We start from the raw sequence: 17655 nt of genomic DNA, 5'->3' as shown, positions 1-17655 counted from the left end.
CCTGGTCATCGTCGGGATACCCTAACCGCCGGGATTTTGCTTAGAAGGGATCGATAAAAGAATCAAGAGACGCTTTGCTAGTTTAACAACTTTGTCTATCCGGAGTAATTCTGGGAATGAGATGAAGATACATTCAAATTATTATCTATATGTTCACCAATCCCAAGAAGAACCCGATGATCTTAGACAGAATGATTCGAATTTCAATCGAATCGGTATCCAACAAAAATTGATGAGTCTAGGCAAATTCTTGGCATTGACCCAAATTTCACCCTGAAACAATCCCAAGACTTTTAACACTTGGACACTAAAAAGTTAAAAACCATGAGGTGGTCTATACTGTGTCGCATATCACAGACCTTCTAATTACGTCTCTTGGCTCAGAGTACAGGAAACCAATTCAATTCACTCATATATCATACAGTGCCAAGGAACCAAGAAACCAAGCAACCAAGGTAACGATAAACCAGGATGATTTTCAATCACTAATCACCAATCACCAAGGAGTTAGCTAAGTGATACACAGCTCATCATTTGATTCTCCCTTAGAGGTCCTTTGAATATGCGTTCTTGTACCCTCTAACTACAAATCTTCAAATGAAATGCTTAGCATAAGTCTACAGTTGTATCACTTCAGCAAACTCATCATACAGCAATAGTTACTTGATCAACACAGCTTCATTCTTTTTGCAACTCTGTTTCGCTTCTTATCTTTCAATGACCTTCTAAATGTCACGATCACCTTTATTATCTAATGCAGCAAGTCCGGGAATGTCAGCCAGAATATCACAATCAAGTTTAAACTCTACCTCATCGATGTTACCTAGAAATGAAAATGGTTATGGTAGAGATAGTTTATCTTCAAGTAAATTTGGACCTACAGCACAATTAGGTTCAAGTGCAATAACAAGTTCATATGAAGTTGAATCACAACAATTACATCAAAGATTCACACATGATGAATTACAAGATCAAGATGATGAAATGGATGATCATTTACATACGTTCACAGCTGCTGAACAAAAAAATATCGATCATAATTCAAATTTTGCATGGAATTCATGGAGAGGTTGGGCAAATGCCATAACATTAATAACTTTAGCTATGCTTGCTGTAGGATTATTTGCTTTATATCCTATATTAGATTTTTATTTAGTTGATGATAATGAATTAGGTGCAAAAACTTCTGGATATAATTTAGGTGGTATAAATTCAACAGGTCAATATCCTTCTATACCAAACTTACCAAAATTAATTGATGATGATACACCAGATGATGTTAAAACACGTACTGGATTTGATGGTGAAGAATGGTCTTTAGTATTTTCAGATGAATTTAATAAAGATGGTAGAACTTTTTATCCAGGTGATGATCCCTTTTGGACAGCTGTAGATATTCATTATTGGGGTACTTTGTGAGTTTTATGCTACCTTACGAATCAAGCAAGTATTCACCGACTTATCCGATACTTATTAGGGATTTCGAATGGTTAGATCCATCAGCAGTCACAACTAAAGATGGAAAATTGGTACTTGCAATGACTCAAGAACCGATTCATGATCTAAATTTAAAATCTGCTCAAATTCAATCGTGGAATCAAATGTGTTTCAGTAAAAATGCTTATGTAGAAGTGTCAGCTAGTTTACCCGGTGTAAGTCATATTGGAGGGTTCTGGCCTGGTATTTGGACTATGGGTAATTTAGGTAGACCTGGTTATGGTGCTTCAACGGAAGGTGAGTTGGTATTTCGTTCACCTACGCCCGTGTGTAATTGCTGATATGTCTTGGTCATGTACAGGTAATTGGCCGTAAGTTATCAGATGCAATCTATCGATATGCGTATTTGCTGACTATCAATCGGAATTCAGATACACATACGATTCATGTGATGTCGGTAAGTCTGTCATCTCTCATACGTTTTTCGGTTTTGCTGAGACCCTATCAACAGGTACTTTGGCAAATCAAACATATGCAAATAAGACTGGACCTATAGCAACTATAACCACTGGAGCAGATGATGGACCATTATCTTATTTACCTGGACAAAGATTATCAGCATGTACATGCCCCGGTGAAGATCATCCTGGACCTGACGTATCGGTTGGAAGAGGTGTACCCGAAATTGATATTGTTGAAGCACAAATTAGAATCAAAGAAAGACACGGTGAAGTTTCACAATCTAATCAGGTTGCACCATTTGATGATTTCTATCAATACAACAACGCCAGTGCATATGTTGAAATCCACGATCCAGATTTAACTATACCCAACACATATTTAGGTGGTTTCACTCAACAAGCTGTTGTAAGTTGACACCTCTTCTATTTGACTTGATCTGACTTTTAAATCCTCCTAGTCACATCTCACATTATTACCTGATCGGATTTACAGAGATCAAGTAGTAGGAGGTAGAAGTGGAGAGTTTGCAGTCTTCGGTGTAGAATGGCAAGCATATCCAGAAGCAAGAGAAAAAGGTTATATAGGTTGGGTATCAGATAATAAGAGAAGTTGGACAATGCACGCAGATGTTACTGCTGAAAACCCTAGAACTGGTATAGGAAGAAGAATTGTTTCTGAAGAACCTATGGCTATGGTAAGTATTCAGATGTTACTTTTATCAAGAGGTAATCAAACTAACAACTCTACGAATTCATTTCCGATAGATCATCAATCTTCACGCTGTAAGTCACCTTTCATCCTTTTTGCCATTCGAGTGATTATCTCTGAAACGGTGATTGAGGACTGACCTTGATTCATATGACTAGTCAAACGGTTTCCAATTTGTAGATTGGGCGAATATGATTTTCCCTAATTATCTATATATTGATTATGTCAGAGTTTATCAAAGAAGTGATGGATCAGGTTCAATAGGTTGCGATCCTCCAGGTAAGTCCAATCAATTAATTGATCATGATTATAAAAGACATAGTTCTCGAATGAAAATTGCTTATTCGCTATTATGACAAAACGTAGATTACCCAACAAAAGATTATATCGCAAGGCATAATGATGTTTATACTAATCCTAACTTGACTACTTGGTTAGGTGCAGGTAAGCTCCATTTTCAGCTCTGCATCTTTTCTAAGTTGCAAGAGTTTCATCTTTTATGCAAAAGAATGTCACTAAGATTCAATGTCCATCATAACAGGTAAAACGGTTCCTAAGAATAGACTTATAGATCAATGCTAGATGCACCCATAGCAGGAATGACGGATATGTAAATTAACGACGCAATAAAAAGGACAATTCTCAAAATACTCAAACGAAACCAATCATCTCCTTCACATAGAACTACAGTAATACACTTTTTAGCATATGCATATACATACTCATTCTCTCAACTGTATCACATATCATCAAAGCGTAAAGGGAAAAAAAGGATAACCTAAGGGAAAAGGGAATGACATGACCATGAAACTATGGAAATTTTCAGTGAGCTTGTGGTTGGTTCTTACGATTAGGGAGTACCAGGGGGTTTGATTGTGTTTGACGCATCAAGGCAGCTGCAAGTACGTTGATTGCTGACCTTTATTTGTTCTAACAAACTGTCCATCCTCCTAATCCAATGAGCAGAATGCCCAAACCCCATTGAGCAGCCATGTTATCCATTATCGGTGATCTTATCCGAGGCATAACATCGCTGGTAACAGCAGCTTTCGATTTATCATTAGAAGTTGAATATCCTATAGGTGAAAAATTGATCGCGTTATATGCTGTTTCATTCTGTTTTTGGACTTGACATAAACCTAAGAAATTCTGATAACAAGTTGTATTAGCATTTTCAGGAGAGTATCATATTTAATAAATATAGCGGTTATTCAATTTTAAATGTACTTTACATAGAGATCAAAGAGTAAGATTAAGTAAAATTCGACTTACACCTAAATCTTCTTTGATTTTACCTGGAGTAGTTATACAACCTAAACAAAAACTTGCAGCATTTGAAATTGATTCATTACCTAAAATACCATTTTCTTTTTTACCTATACATAAACAACCTAAAAATTGATTGGCAAATTCCTGTTCTCTTTGTTTAGCTACAGTATTTTATGAGGGTAAAAGTGGCAAGACGTAGTTTTTTGATAGTATGAATAAGACAATATAATGAGTTATGGTTTTTAAACAAATTTTTTAGTCGTATAGAATCACATAAAAATGTTAGATTAGCTGTTTATGTTCTCTTCACAATTCTCATTCGAGAGAATAGAGTAGAGACGATTTTCCAACTTTTATAAGCTGACGTGAGAAAAACCAAAAAAAACAGGATGTACACGAAAAACTCACACCAATCATTATAATTAGCTCTACAATGACCTCAAGTCACTGACCAATGTGAACAAGCTAAAACACATTCTTCATCTACACCACTATAATCTGCTCTAATTTCTTGTAGCGGTGAAGCTGAGACAACTATCATTAAGCTAATGAAGAGGATAAAGATGTTATGTAGGATTGACATGATCGGGATTGTAGTATTGATCGAGACAGTCCAGCTTGTTGGAATATCAGAGTTGATTGTCTGTATACCAAGTGTATTTTATGATAAGGGGATTCAAGAACGATCGATTGAATTTAAGCTTCAATAAATTGAAAGATCAGAAAAGCTAGTGAGCTCTTTACCTATCATTCAGCTTTTCGAAGTCCGCTCCGATGAGTTAGGATTAGTAGGATAAACCCATTCATAGTAATATGCTGTACTACTCTTGTTCGACTAATTGAAGAAGCGTTGACTCATATTTTTAGTAAGGGCTGATCAATAGACAAAAGATCTACGTTTGTTTTATTTCTTCTCTTTCATTGCGAATACTGAGATAAATAGATAAATAGTACGACATGTAAAATCCTAAACGAGTTTCAAGGGTTATGATCGACATGATGTAAACTGAAAGGAAGGATAGAGAGATAAAGATCCTTTGATTGATCTCGGTAAGAGAAAAATGCTGTGTTTGATGATCAATGTATGTAGTCTTTCTGTGAAGTGAACTGAACTTGATCGTTTACTTACGGTCCGCTTGGTCCACCAGATCACCAATTGCGATTAAAATATATGTTCAATTCTGTGATCGCACTTAAGTGCCATTAGGGTGGTTCATTAGAGTTATACATGGCCGATTTGTGCGGTGTACTACGTCCATTTATTCATACCTGCATGCGCATTAGGGCGTAACGCCGCACATGTGAATCATCTGTATTACTGTAGTAGTATTAGCTTTTGATTGATTTTCGTTAGGATATCAGTCCTAGATCAATGAGGTGATGTTTATATTAGTAGGGTCACTCTCGACTATTCAATAAGCAAGGATAACAGTCGACTATGTTGTTCCACATCAGCATTTGTCCAATATTTGTTGATTGCATTTATGTGGACTGATACAGTATCCATAGAAATTAGACTACAAAGCTCTTTCTACAATTTTAGGCAAAGCAATTTTTTCCATACAAAGACTTGAAAATTCGATTACATGTAGAGTGTTCATTTCATCTGGCAAGTGATAAATCAGCATGCGTTTCTTATTATTATACGATAGACTAATTAAACTTACCAGGTGATCCATCATGGCTCCAGGATACCTGGTACCCTTAATTTCAAAGGTATCAAGAATATCAGAAATGGTTTTATTCTCTTCCGGGGAAAGTTTGATATTGGCTGCAACTGTATTTTCCTCGGCTCTTTTTGGATTGGATGAACCAGGAATGGGGATAGTCTAGTGTATCAAAGCAGAAACCGGTTAGTGGTGTCTCAGATTTCATAGGGCCAATCGAAGTCCTGCGAAATGATTACTCACATAACCAGATAATCCAATAATCCAAGCTAAAGCCAATTGAGAAGTGTTTACACCCTTCTTCGAAGCGATTTCATCTAATCTATCAACTAATTTCAAATTTTCATAGAATGCTTCACCTTGGAATCTAGGTACAGACTTCTTGAAATCACCTTCTGGAATGTCTTCAGGTGATTTATATGTTCGAGTTAAGAATCCTCTACCTAATGGACTGTAAGCAAATATAGGTACTTTGTTTTCTTTTGACCATTCTACAACGTCTCTGATCTTTTGCTCATAAGAGAATAATGAAACTTCAATCTCAATAACGGCTATGGGTGTTATCTGTGATATCGACAGCGAAGATTATCAGGATGTGTTAGTGATATGTACCGTCTTACATGACGACGGGTACTCACGGCATGAGCCTTCTTCAAACTTTCTACACCCATCTCACTAGCAGCTACAGCATTGTACAAACCTTCTTTTCTAAGAGTTTCAAGGTTATTGAAAACCTCTTCGACAGAAACTCCATGTGGAAGTCTAGCAACAGAGTACACATCAATCTTCTTGTCCCCTAAAATTTCTTGGGTTTTGTTAACGTCTGATCGAAGGAAGTCGATACTAGAGATAGGCGAGAATCAGTACATTATGATAATCTTTCGGAAGTAATGTTCATGTAATTGAAATTTACTCGTCACTTTTTGGTGCGATTGTAGTATAATCTTGACCACCTTTGACAACCAATACGATCTTTTCTTTATATTCAGGATACTTCTTGAAGAAGTTTGCGATTAATTTGATATTTGCGAAATCTGGTCCATAGAAAGTAGCTGTTGACCAGCATGTCGCACCTGCATCTGCAGCAGCTCTGTGATTGGAGAAAGAGAAATAACTGTTAGCTCAAGTGAAAGGCTATTGACCTCACTTGAGATAGTGAGCTTGTGTATGCATATGGTAAGACTCACTTCATAGCTTTGAAAGAATCTTCTTCAGCAGGTGGTTTAGGGTTCCAAGTCAATTGCATTAAACCGTAACCCATTCGACCTACTGAATGCTCGGCAACTTGAACTTGAGGAATTGATGAAGACATTTTACTTTGACCAAGTAGTTAGATAGCTATTTGAAGTATAGTGCTCCTTTAATAAGAAGATCTAGTTTGTCTCTATGAGTTGAGATTGAATGAGGATTTCTGACGAGTTGTAAAAAGAATAAACTATACCGTGTCTCTGGGAGGTATGTATTTATACCATTTTATTGATTAGATAGGAAAAGTGGAGGGAACGGTATATGATCTCATTTCTACCCGTAGTGAGCACCCAAAGCTGTTTGATCAGTTACAATACCGATTAACTCGGCGTACGAGGTGGAGGTAGATTTTGGCGAGGATGGAGTTCCATGATTCTCCTTTTCCCACTTTTTAGACTCGGTCCCGCATTGGAGTTAAAGTGGAGGGTGGAAGGTTCGTAATATGCCGTTAACTTCTACCGCTCGATAAAGTAAGGTTGCTTTGTCGTTACCTGTCACATAGCAATCAAATAAAGCTGAAAGGAAAAGAGCTGAGTGCTATACTCGTATATATTTTCTGAAAGCTGATACAACTACTATGACTGTTGGTCAAAATTAGAAAAACAAGACTGACAATGGGATGTTACCGGATCCTTCTTCTTCCCCACTCACCCACATTCCAAGACTCCTTTCCCTCACCTGATGTTGTATTTCATCTACCCTGGTCACCATCAAAGCATTGACCGCTAACTAGTGAAGTTAAAGTTCACTTGATTAATCATCAGGGCGTAAAATCAACACGATGTAGCGATCAAACACAAACATGTACTGCGAATACACAACAGGAAACAAATCGTCAAGTACTTTGATGGGTCTTGTCAAATTTATTCTTAATACTTGACTTTTCTCATATCATCATGAATGACGCTTAATCAAAACCGTATCCCGCTGTTGCTTCGATCTTTTAATCCAAAAGAATCCTAAAATACACCGGCCGTCAGTCTAGAATTAACATTTCAGAAGGTCAACTGTTGATCATGAACCAAGTTGCTACAAATGAGCTCCTACACCGTTCAGAATCATCAGAATTGGGATCTTTATTCAACGATCAGGCATACTCTAATATTCTGGAGCGTATCTTCCAACAAGTAGATTCCAAAGAAGTAGCAAGGCTTTTGAGAGTGAGTCCTGTCGTACTAGCAAGGTCTGATCAGATTGTATAAACTAACACTCACTTCGCCATCACCATTTAGGTCAACAAACACATCAATCACGTCTTCAACTCGTCTTCCCGCTTACAATACCCATATCGTAAACAATTACATTCCATACCGGATCCACCATCATCCACAGAGTGCTCACCTTTATCCGTTCTTTCTGACAATAAAGATAATTCAGCAGAAAAGTCGGTATCGGAGAAACTAGAAAACTTGTTGGAAAAAGAAGAAAGACTGGATAAATTGCATCCAAGGGTGATGAAATGTATACATATACCCAATTCTAAAATCGAAGATCTCAAAGATGGTTACATTCTAATGAGTGAATCTACATACAAGTTTCCAATCGCGCCAGGTTACCCAGACCAAGGTTATAGAAATGATTCATGGAGCATATGGAAGATAACTGATAATACAAAAGATGATGTTGAAAATCTCATTTCAAGGGGTGCATCAAAATCTCAAGGTTATTACAAATGGAAATTCGACCCAGGATATCATTCAAAACCAGACTACATGAACTATTACGATAATATCACTATGTGTTTAGAAGACAACGTCATCGCTACATCTGTTAAACAGTAAATACACCTATTCATACTTTTCGTTTTTTCTACTAATACACGCTCTCCCTCACCTAGCCTCTTAATACCACCACATCTTGTTACCGAACAAACAACGGAATCATCGTTGCTACGAATCCACTTCAAACAACTCATACCTCTTAAAGGTACCGCTGCTCCCCCCAAAGGTGTATTCAAACATGCTGCCAGACATCCCGAAGCCGCTTTCGATTTCATCGAAGTTAGAGTCCCAGCCAAATATATATGTAGTTACACTAGTATCCATCTAGCTCCAGGTGGGAAAGTGGGTGTACTGATCAAATCAGAAAGGCCAGGCGAGTTCAGCTTCTTAGGTTTCTGGAATTGGAAAACAGGTGTTTCTCTCGGTGTAAGTCGATTGAATCAGTATTTTTGACTACGTGCCTTCTCTCCTTGTCTCTGTGAATGACTTTGTTATATCAATATTGATGGAATAGTCTCAACTTCTTGATAGAGAATCACTCCGACCCCTCATATGGAGATAGCAGAGGATTTTCAGTTCTTCGGAAATTTTGTTATAGCATCAAGCTTTCGAAATGAGTGGACCGAATTAGATATGCCTAAAACAGTAATAGGAAAGAACGCAATACCCGGATCCGATAAGCAACCCATTGAAATTAAAGACGGAATACTTTATCATGACCAAAAGCGATTAGATATGTTCACTTACTTAGAAACTTTTGAATTAATGGCTGCAGAAGACGGGAAACAAGCGACACTGTTTCCCCATGAAGCTTATCCTGAACAACACTCCAATAACATAGAACGTTGTTCATGGGATTATCAAGATACGCACATATGTATACCAATCACCTCTCATCGAACTCCAGCTTTCAACCGACCCGTTATCTACACAAAAGGTAGATTTCATGGTCTACCACCTAAACCAGGCAATGTTATTCCTCAATTTTGCTCGATAGCTGATGTCAATATCGACAATGCGCTTCTAAAAGGCGAAAGAAATGGCGTTCTGACATTCACTATATCTGTCGATACAGTTGGTGAAGACGGTTATCCTTATTCAACCAACTGCCATGGAACGATCGATCTCCAAGAAATGATAAAAGAAATGACAATTGTCCTCACCAAACGAATAAAATCTCTACACCGCGACCGGAGGAATGGTCATACAATTCAAACCAAGTTACATAATATGTGGTCAGATGATCCATCAATATACCAATTTATGGGTGAACGATCAAAATCAGATGATATCACTCACTTAGATACGTTCATGAACTATCAAGACGGTGCGAAACGAACCAACTATGAAGAAGGTTGGGAAAAATATGGTTCTTTAAGATTTTCAACGTATGCTCAAGAGTTTTCAACATTTGGTACTAGATCCTTTACAACTGAACCAGATCATCAAGGCTTGAGAGGTTTATCAGCTTTCACTGGCTCGTCGAAATTCTTACCATACAGAATGATTATGAGAGATTTCAATTCAAATTTGGTAAATCAAAGGCCGAACTCCTCAATATTGATGGATGGTAATACCTCTTCGTCTTCATCATCAAATGAAAAATCCCAAACAACTGTCAATCGATCATTCGACTTGTTCAATTCTCCGAAAAGGTTTAAAGACACAATAGTTGAAAAATGTAAATTACCAAAACCAATTGCATTACCAAAATTTCATGAATCAGTAAAAAGGATTAACTCCGATGATGAAGATATCCACTCCGGACTTCAAAACATATTCATGCGTCGAAATGTGGTCTCAGCTTTGCCATTCAGAGAGAGTTCAATCAAATTTTTATGGGATACTAAACGGGATTTGCATCGACCATTATTCGATGGCGATTTAGTGGTTTTACGAATGGTGAGTGACTCTAGTATTTTACTTATCTAATATAATATCATCCCTTTTCCCTTCGTTCAACTTGTATTCTGCATGCCCCTTGTCAACCTTGGAAGCCGCTGCTCTTATAAAACTAACAGTCATTGTTGAGAGGGACTGATAACTGATACTATCCTATGTCATTATATAGCAAAATGGCGCCATTATCATGACTTTCGATTGATATCAGTTTTAAAAGAGCGTGATATAACAAAACTTAAAAGGTTGGAGGGAGGTATTCTTGAAAGATTGAAATATATAGCGTCTACAATGCTTGTAAATAAGCATACGTTTTGCACTGAACTTGCTTGTCCTTATGTATTCTGTCGTCAACTTGCCCTTTTCTGTCACAGCCATTAGATCATCGCCGATAAATGTCCGAGCAGATGCCCAAAAGTAAACGCGTCTTTTTACGTCGCGCTTAGGCTCTAATCTTTAGCTTCTCGCGATAATATAATTAATATAATGTTCTCGTTCTTCTCGTCATCTGAGACTCTCTTCAATATACGTTATATCTCATCGCTTGACAAGTCAACAATGATTCTAAACAACAACAATGAATCGACTTGACAATTCGTTACTTTCCCTTATCCTATACCAACTTGATATTCCAAATCTTCTCACTTGTTCTCGTCTTAACAAGCGATTTCACAATTTCATCTTGAATGACTCAAAGCTTCAACTTGCTATATACCAAGAATTGTATCAACCTCCAGCTGGTATCGTTCAAAATGATCTACCTGCAAGAAGTAAATTATCAGCTTACAATGAGATTAGAGAGAATATCAAAATTGTACAACCTGGAATAAAACCTTTTACTATAACAAGTGATCAAGAGATTCATTCAAGTTATGATAAATACATATTCACTAGATCAAATAGACTTGAAATAGAGCGAGGTGTACATGGAAAAGATGGTTTTGGGTTGGTTTTATCTGTTTGGAATCAAGATGATGGCACTAGATCAGACCTTAGACTGCCTTTTTCAATAGACTACGATCAATTCGCTATTGATCCCGAACAAGATATTATGATCGTGATGGAGGTTTCACATGACAATCCCTTCATTAGATCGAATTGTATCATACACGCATATCATCTATTCAAATATACCGATGATTCCAATCCAAGTGTCAAAATCCCATTGGAATACGATGCAAAAGGTTTAGATATCACTGGAAGTCGATGTGATGGAAACCAAGGCAGATATGATAATTACGATCAGGATTATTTACCTTTAACGAAAGAGTTCCAAATCATCACAAATGGTAGACTCATTTTATATTGGGGTTCAGGGACTTTTACTATATATGACTGGAGAACTTGGACACCTCTTAAGGTAAGCTTTCGGACATCATCGTGGTAGATATCAACGCTGATTTTAAGATATCTCATCCATAGTGCTTACCACCTTCAGATTCGGTAGATGGTTGGGGTAGCGTGATCTCTTGGGTTGTAACGCAGGATGATCTTTTGATAGGTATAGATTACCCTCAAACTAAAGAGTTCATCGCAGAGTCTCATGAGGGAATAGTAAATCATGAGTGAGTTGAATCAACGTCTCATGCCCGGTTTTATGTCATTTTCTGAGTCATGTCCGCCGTTGACCTAATTAACGGATGAAGCTTGTCTTTGTAGGATTGCAAGTCTCGTGGTCTTCGATTTGGCTAAAGTCTCACGGGATCAGCAGGATCTGTTCTTCCCAGATCTTATCCTTGAATTACCAATAACTACCAGATCGATAGGAGAGGCTCTTTGGGATTATTATCGAGATGGTAAACACAGAAAGATCTCAGTTGAAGCACCTGATGAACATCCCATCCTCCTAGATACCCAGAATCCGAAATTCTTGACCATATCGATGAGATACAGTTATGTTGCTCGAAGTTCTGAAATACCATTAGCACTACAGATAGTCGTTCCTATCAATAAACTAAGGTCTTATATGATAGAACATCAAAAAGAGTATGGTAATATCCCAAAATTCGAATTCCAGAGAGATATGACGAGTGGAAACTTTGAGAGTGATCTGGACGATGAATGCGAAAAATATGAAGATTACATTGATGATCTTGGACCTAAACGTGTAGAACGGCTCAATCAATCTGAAAAAGGTGAGATTGATATATCAAATTTACAGAATCGTATATGGCAGGATTCCAATGATCCATTTGAAGAAATTCGAAGAATACCTTTCGGAAATTGGAAACACTTTGGCAAATTATCAATTGTATCTGATATACCACAAGAACAACTTCAATGCGGATGGTATTTGATTTCTTATCCTATACCTCAATTAGATCAAGAAGATAAACTACGATTATCATTTTGGGATTATAATCAAAACAATTTTTTAGGCCAAGGAGAAAGACAAAATAGAACTGGAAGTTTTAGTGCATTATGTTTATGGAAAAGGTTTCAAAGTTGTTATCATATATCAAATCATTATCGTAAAACAATCAATCCCGTTTCCAACACTAAGTCACAACCAGCCAAAATTGGATCAGCAAACAAGACATTGCGGTGGTCTGTAGGTTTTATCAATTACAGATCAACGATCAAACTATTCAAGAATGGAAAATATCATAAAGCTACATTCGATGGAAGAAGGTTGATCATACAATTTGAACGTGATGATAAGTCAAAGAGTAAGATCTTATGGATATTAGATTTCGCTGAAGCTTTTTCATCGATTTATTGAATCACTTATATTGGCTTTTCAAGTTGTTGCGCTTGGATCAAGATATTCTAGGGTGAAACGTTTCATATATACAACGATAATTCTCCGAAATACAAAACAACACATAGCAACACGACGAATGCACTGCTTTTCGATAAAACGGGTATAATGCATATAACTATTTCCTCATTATCTGTATACTCTTCTGTCATTTCACTTTATCCTCCGTTGTTTCTTTCAATCAAAACTTGCTTCTTGACAGGGCTGTACAACCATGGAGACTTTGGAAGATCACCTCACAACACTCATTTTCGGTTATTTAGATCCTCAGGACCTCCTACGAGCATCCGTCACGTGTAAACGCTACTATCAGATCGTTTGTGAGAATTCACAACTTCAACTCCCACTTGTACAAGCCTTTTTTGGTATCAACATCAATCATAATGCAGAAGAAGAATACCGTGTTCCAGCTCGGAAACAGATCGAATCGATATGTCGCATTCAACATAATCTGAAAACAATCAGACCTATAATTTCACCATTAGAAATACCAAAAAACTATAGGATACTTGATACTTGGAAAGGTTATGTATTTACTGTACCCCGATCCTTCCCAGATCAGCCCGTACGTTTGAAGCATACAACCGTATTATCCATCATCAACCTGAATGATGGTACTAGAAAAGATAGGGCAGTAAATAGTATCATCAAACGTGCAAGTTATGCTATCGATCCCAAACAAAATGTCTTCATCATGGTTGGAATGAGAGTCAGAAATGCCGAAATCTCAGAAGACTTTCTACAAGCGTACAAGATCTTTGACAATAACGGGGATGTCATGATTAGCTATATGAAGGAGGATTTGGTCTTTCCGGGACAAATAGGCTATGGTATTGCTCGTAAAGATTGCTCTATATATGTATTGCCGAGAAGCAGAATGCTAGTGAAGCATCCTGAATATGCGATATTCTACTTATTGGATTGGTCAACTGGACAACTCGTAGGCGTAAGCTAATTCTGTCCTATTCTCTATCTCCATTATCATTAATGTTGACTCTCACCACACTTTACAGCGAGTTCCTCCTGGCGAAGATGAGGAATATAACGACTGGACAACACTGGACTTATGGGTAGTAGCCGACAACTATCTTATAGGTATTGACACACCATTCAACGGTACATCTAATTACGGGGTGGGGTCTACATGCGAACAAGAGTAAGTATTTGATTCTCAAGGATTCCAGACTGCGTATACTGATCATAACCTAACGTTACGCGACTGCTTGCAGTACCACATGTCTTACTGTCATCAGACTTGACTGTAACCTTAATCACGATATGGACAAATGTATACCTGTCTTGGTATTGGAAATATATTCAAATCACCATGAAGAGTTTCTCCAGCTCGTGAAGCAAATGGCAAATCTATTTTGGGAAGATGAGCTACGATGGGATCGCCCAGATTACATACATACAGATTTGGACTTGATGTATAACTGGCCATCAAACATGCTTATCATTGAATCGTACATCAATTCACCTGAAAAGGTGGAAGGCTTGTTGAGAATCTCAATCCCCATGGACACAATCAAGGAAATGGTCTCAAATTCTGCCTTTAGTCGATTAGATAATTCAAGTTCTGAGCTCGATCCTGAGATGAAAGATCATCCAAACACTCGCAGATTACAGTTATCAAAATGAAAACATTATGCTCATTTGACTTTCCAGCCATTTGGTGGTCTACTCTATGAATGTTGTTTTGGGTGGAAGAAATTTACGGTAGATATCGATATTTGCGCACCGAGTGGTGATTTTAATTTGGAGATTATAGACTATAATCCTCATCTTTTCATTGATGGGTCATCAAGAAAAGATAGATTAGGAAGTATAAAACTATCAAATAGGAGTCTGGGAGAACTACAGCAAATAAAGGAAATCGATGAGCGTCATACATCAAAGCATTATCAACGAACAATGCAACATTCTACCATTTCCTCTCTATTCCATTTAGCTGAACGATATAAGGGTACCATACATCTGGATGGAGGCAGACCTTACAATCTACAATTTGATGGCAGACGACTGTTGATTGAAACAGCAACCCTGAAAGAACAAAACGCTTGGACCTTGGATTTCGGAGGGTAGAAAAATATGTATAGCGGCAGTTCATGTGGAATCGGCATTACGTCTAAGTTGGACAGGATTCAGATACAGTGGTGCATATCTTCGGAAGCTTGAGCTTGGGCTCGAGCACCACGAGATTTGTCTCCTGAAACGCTCGGATCACTTTTTTTCTTGGTCGTTTTCCTTTTATTCCGCAGTACATAGAGAACTTTTATTAAGTCATGTCAATTGTAATCAGTTTTTGTACGCAGGTTCTCCTTCCTGGATATACGTATACAATATATCATTAATCTTAATCGTTGGCGTTTCTACTAAACCTACTCCTTCACAACACAAGATGGACCGACTGGACAATGATATACTTCATTTATTATTCGATTTGCTGGATACGTCTGATATACTCGTGTGCTCACGAGTGTGTAAACACCTTCATCGAGCTATTCTCGACAATACCAGGATTCAACTTTCGCTTGTCAAGAGATTTCACAATGTTCCAAAATTAAATAATAACACCAATGGCCTAACAGCCAGAGAAGAAATCCAATTAATTCAAGGTACACATCTCAACTTGCATGAATTTAGACCAGTAATTAGCACGTTTGATCTTCCAGACAATCAAGAAGTTTATATGGTATGGAACGATTATATCATTACTCAGCCTTTGACAACCAATAGAGATGAATTGAAAGCTACTGGGAAACATACAGTATGCACTTTATGGAAAGATGATATCCCTCAAGGTTTTAGATTACCTTTCTATACTGATAGGAAAGTATTAGCTATAGATCCGGATCAAGATCTTATTTTAGTGAAAGAGCTTGTCAAAATTGATGAAGATGATCATTCACCGAAAGATATAGAATCAGACTTCGGGTCGGATTTGTATACAGTATCAGATCATGAAATCAGTATCGGTTTAGAAGATGATATGAACTATGAGGTGGAAGAATACCTACATGCTTATCATTTGTTCAACAGATCATCAGATCCGGTAGCTTATTCACCTAAAACCAATATAACTAACCATTATTTGAACGGGGAACGAGGACAACAGGAACTTAGTATATTGCAGGATGGCAAGATGATGCTTGTTGAAAATGTTATAATGAGAATGTATGATTGGAGAACTTGGGAACAAATAGCCGTGAGTGAGAATCTCTGCCAGCCAGATCAGTCTGACCCAAGCTATTTGTAATCTATATGGGAAGTTAATGCTTGAGCAACTCAACAATAGCGATTTCCACCAGCCTACTTGGGATGTTGGGAAAGCAGAATTTCATGGGTCATCACCTCAAACAATCTGCTTGTTGGAGTAGATCTTCCTGAAGTTCGTAATGCGAGACCTATTAGTGCGAGGGGATCCGTCGGGCATGAGTAAGCTGTTCCGGTCCTATGTATTGTATCACTGTAAGAAAAAAACGACTGATAGGTTCTAACGGTAGGATCGCTTCCTTGGCTATCTTCAACCTTGATGAGCTGAATCCACCATCTCATATCGTATGGACACCTGATCTACTATTAGAAATTCCTCTAAGTTCAAAGAGCTTGCCATACGTAATCAAAAAGATAGATAAGGTATATAAATATAGTCAAAGTATCGAAAATAACCACCCACCCAACGATCAACCCATTTTACATGAGACTACCGATCCAAGATTCCTTTCTCTAACCATCAATGTGGAGATAGATCGGGCTGAAAGAAAGATTTTGAAAATCGTCTTGCCCGTCGAAGAGCTGAGAAATCTGATGACAATCCATCCCAAGCAAATGGTTATGTGTGCAGATGTAACATATGACGGTATTTGGGGAGATTTTAGCAATCCATTTTTCGGTATTAGAAGGATATCATTTTCCAAATGGAGTCATCTTGCTCATGTTTCTCTGATCAATCATGATGATCAACAACAAGTTCAATATGGCTGGAACATGATTTCACAAAAAGTTGAAGCTATGAAAATGTATGGAAACCTTCGTCTTTCTATAAGTGATTATAATCCATTCAATTTTATTGGAACCCAAGTTAGATATGATAGATATGGAAGTATGAGATCGTTCATATGGGAAGATTTAACCGAGGATCAATTGGTAAGTCTACTATGATATAAACCTAAATCCCACCACGAACTCATCTTAATACCGTTTGTGAAATAGGCGAAAGATGAAACCCGAACAGAACCCTCTTCTTGCATGCCCTATCATAAATCGCCAATACCTCTTGCTATGGCCGGAAGTCCATATTACAAAATACCAGGACCTGGCAGTATCAATTACGACGTAACAGTCAAACTCAATCAGAAAGGTAAACCCGGTAAACTGTGTTTTGATGGAAAGAGATTGGTTGTGCAGATGATAGAGGATGGATCAGGTAAGAGAACAGCTTGGATCTTGGATTTTACTATTTAGCGATATACTGCGTGGA

At 37.6% G+C, this 17655-nt stretch overlaps 7 protein-coding genes across 7 annotated transcripts; 5 read left to right on the top strand and 2 right to left on the bottom strand.

Annotated features, from left to right (window-relative positions):
- Window positions 1–729: 729 nt before the first annotated feature.
- On the top strand, window positions 730–3189 carry L201_004012 (uncharacterized protein; the record flags this gene model as incomplete). The annotated part of the gene is made up of 9 exons (XM_066219760.1): window positions 730–1415; window positions 1478–1738; window positions 1869–1894; window positions 1949–2304; window positions 2357–2593; window positions 2664–2681; window positions 2766–2886; window positions 2974–3051; window positions 3149–3189. 9 exons carry the CDS (start codon window positions 730–732, stop codon window positions 3187–3189), a joined length of 1824 nt encoding a protein of 607 aa, XP_066075857.1.
- A 348-nt stretch (window positions 3190–3537) lies between these two features.
- On the bottom strand, window positions 3538–4459 carry L201_004011 (uncharacterized protein; the record flags this gene model as incomplete). The annotated part of the gene is made up of 3 exons (XM_066219759.1): window positions 3538–3756; window positions 3880–4020; window positions 4325–4459. The coding sequence occupies 3 exons, from the start codon at window positions 4457–4459 to the stop codon at window positions 3538–3540; spliced, it is 495 nt and encodes a 164-aa protein (XP_066075856.1).
- Window positions 4460–5284: 825 nt separating this feature from the next.
- On the bottom strand, window positions 5285–6855 carry L201_004010 (uncharacterized protein; the record flags this gene model as incomplete). The annotated part of the gene is made up of 6 exons (XM_066219758.1): window positions 5285–5407; window positions 5544–5705; window positions 5787–6107; window positions 6182–6386; window positions 6457–6633; window positions 6731–6855. 6 exons carry the CDS (start codon window positions 6853–6855, stop codon window positions 5285–5287), a joined length of 1113 nt encoding a protein of 370 aa, XP_066075855.1.
- A 952-nt stretch (window positions 6856–7807) lies between these two features.
- Window positions 7808–10616, top strand: L201_004009 (uncharacterized protein; the record flags this gene model as incomplete). The annotated part of the gene is made up of 5 exons (XM_066219757.1): window positions 7808–7951; window positions 8024–8568; window positions 8629–8938; window positions 9044–10414; window positions 10584–10616. 5 exons carry the CDS (start codon window positions 7808–7810, stop codon window positions 10614–10616), a joined length of 2403 nt encoding a protein of 800 aa, XP_066075854.1.
- A 372-nt stretch (window positions 10617–10988) lies between these two features.
- L201_004008 (uncharacterized protein) lies at window positions 10989–13133 on the top strand (the record flags this gene model as incomplete). The annotated part of the gene is made up of 3 exons (XM_066219756.1): window positions 10989–11771; window positions 11834–11976; window positions 12071–13133. 3 exons carry the CDS (start codon window positions 10989–10991, stop codon window positions 13131–13133), a joined length of 1989 nt encoding a protein of 662 aa, XP_066075853.1.
- A 916-nt stretch (window positions 13134–14049) lies between these two features.
- On the top strand, window positions 14050–14813 carry L201_004007 (uncharacterized protein; the record flags this gene model as incomplete). Its single annotated transcript, XM_066219755.1, has 3 exons — window positions 14050–14118; window positions 14186–14328; window positions 14402–14813. The coding sequence occupies 3 exons, from the start codon at window positions 14050–14052 to the stop codon at window positions 14811–14813; spliced, it is 624 nt and encodes a 207-aa protein (XP_066075852.1).
- A 760-nt stretch (window positions 14814–15573) lies between these two features.
- L201_004006 (uncharacterized protein) lies at window positions 15574–17639 on the top strand (the record flags this gene model as incomplete). The annotated part of the gene is made up of 4 exons (XM_066219754.1): window positions 15574–16380; window positions 16471–16610; window positions 16679–17321; window positions 17388–17639. 4 exons carry the CDS (start codon window positions 15574–15576, stop codon window positions 17637–17639), a joined length of 1842 nt encoding a protein of 613 aa, XP_066075851.1.
- Between the last annotated feature and the right edge of the window lie 16 nt (window positions 17640–17655).

Source organism: Kwoniella dendrophila, chromosome 5 (assembly GCF_036810415.1).
Source record: "Kwoniella dendrophila CBS 6074 chromosome 5, complete sequence".
NCBI classification, from domain to species: Eukaryota; Fungi; Basidiomycota; class Tremellomycetes; order Tremellales; family Cryptococcaceae; genus Kwoniella; species Kwoniella dendrophila.
The sequence above is the reverse complement of the archived record's forward strand: the minus strand, read 5'-3'. Positions and strand labels throughout refer to the sequence as shown.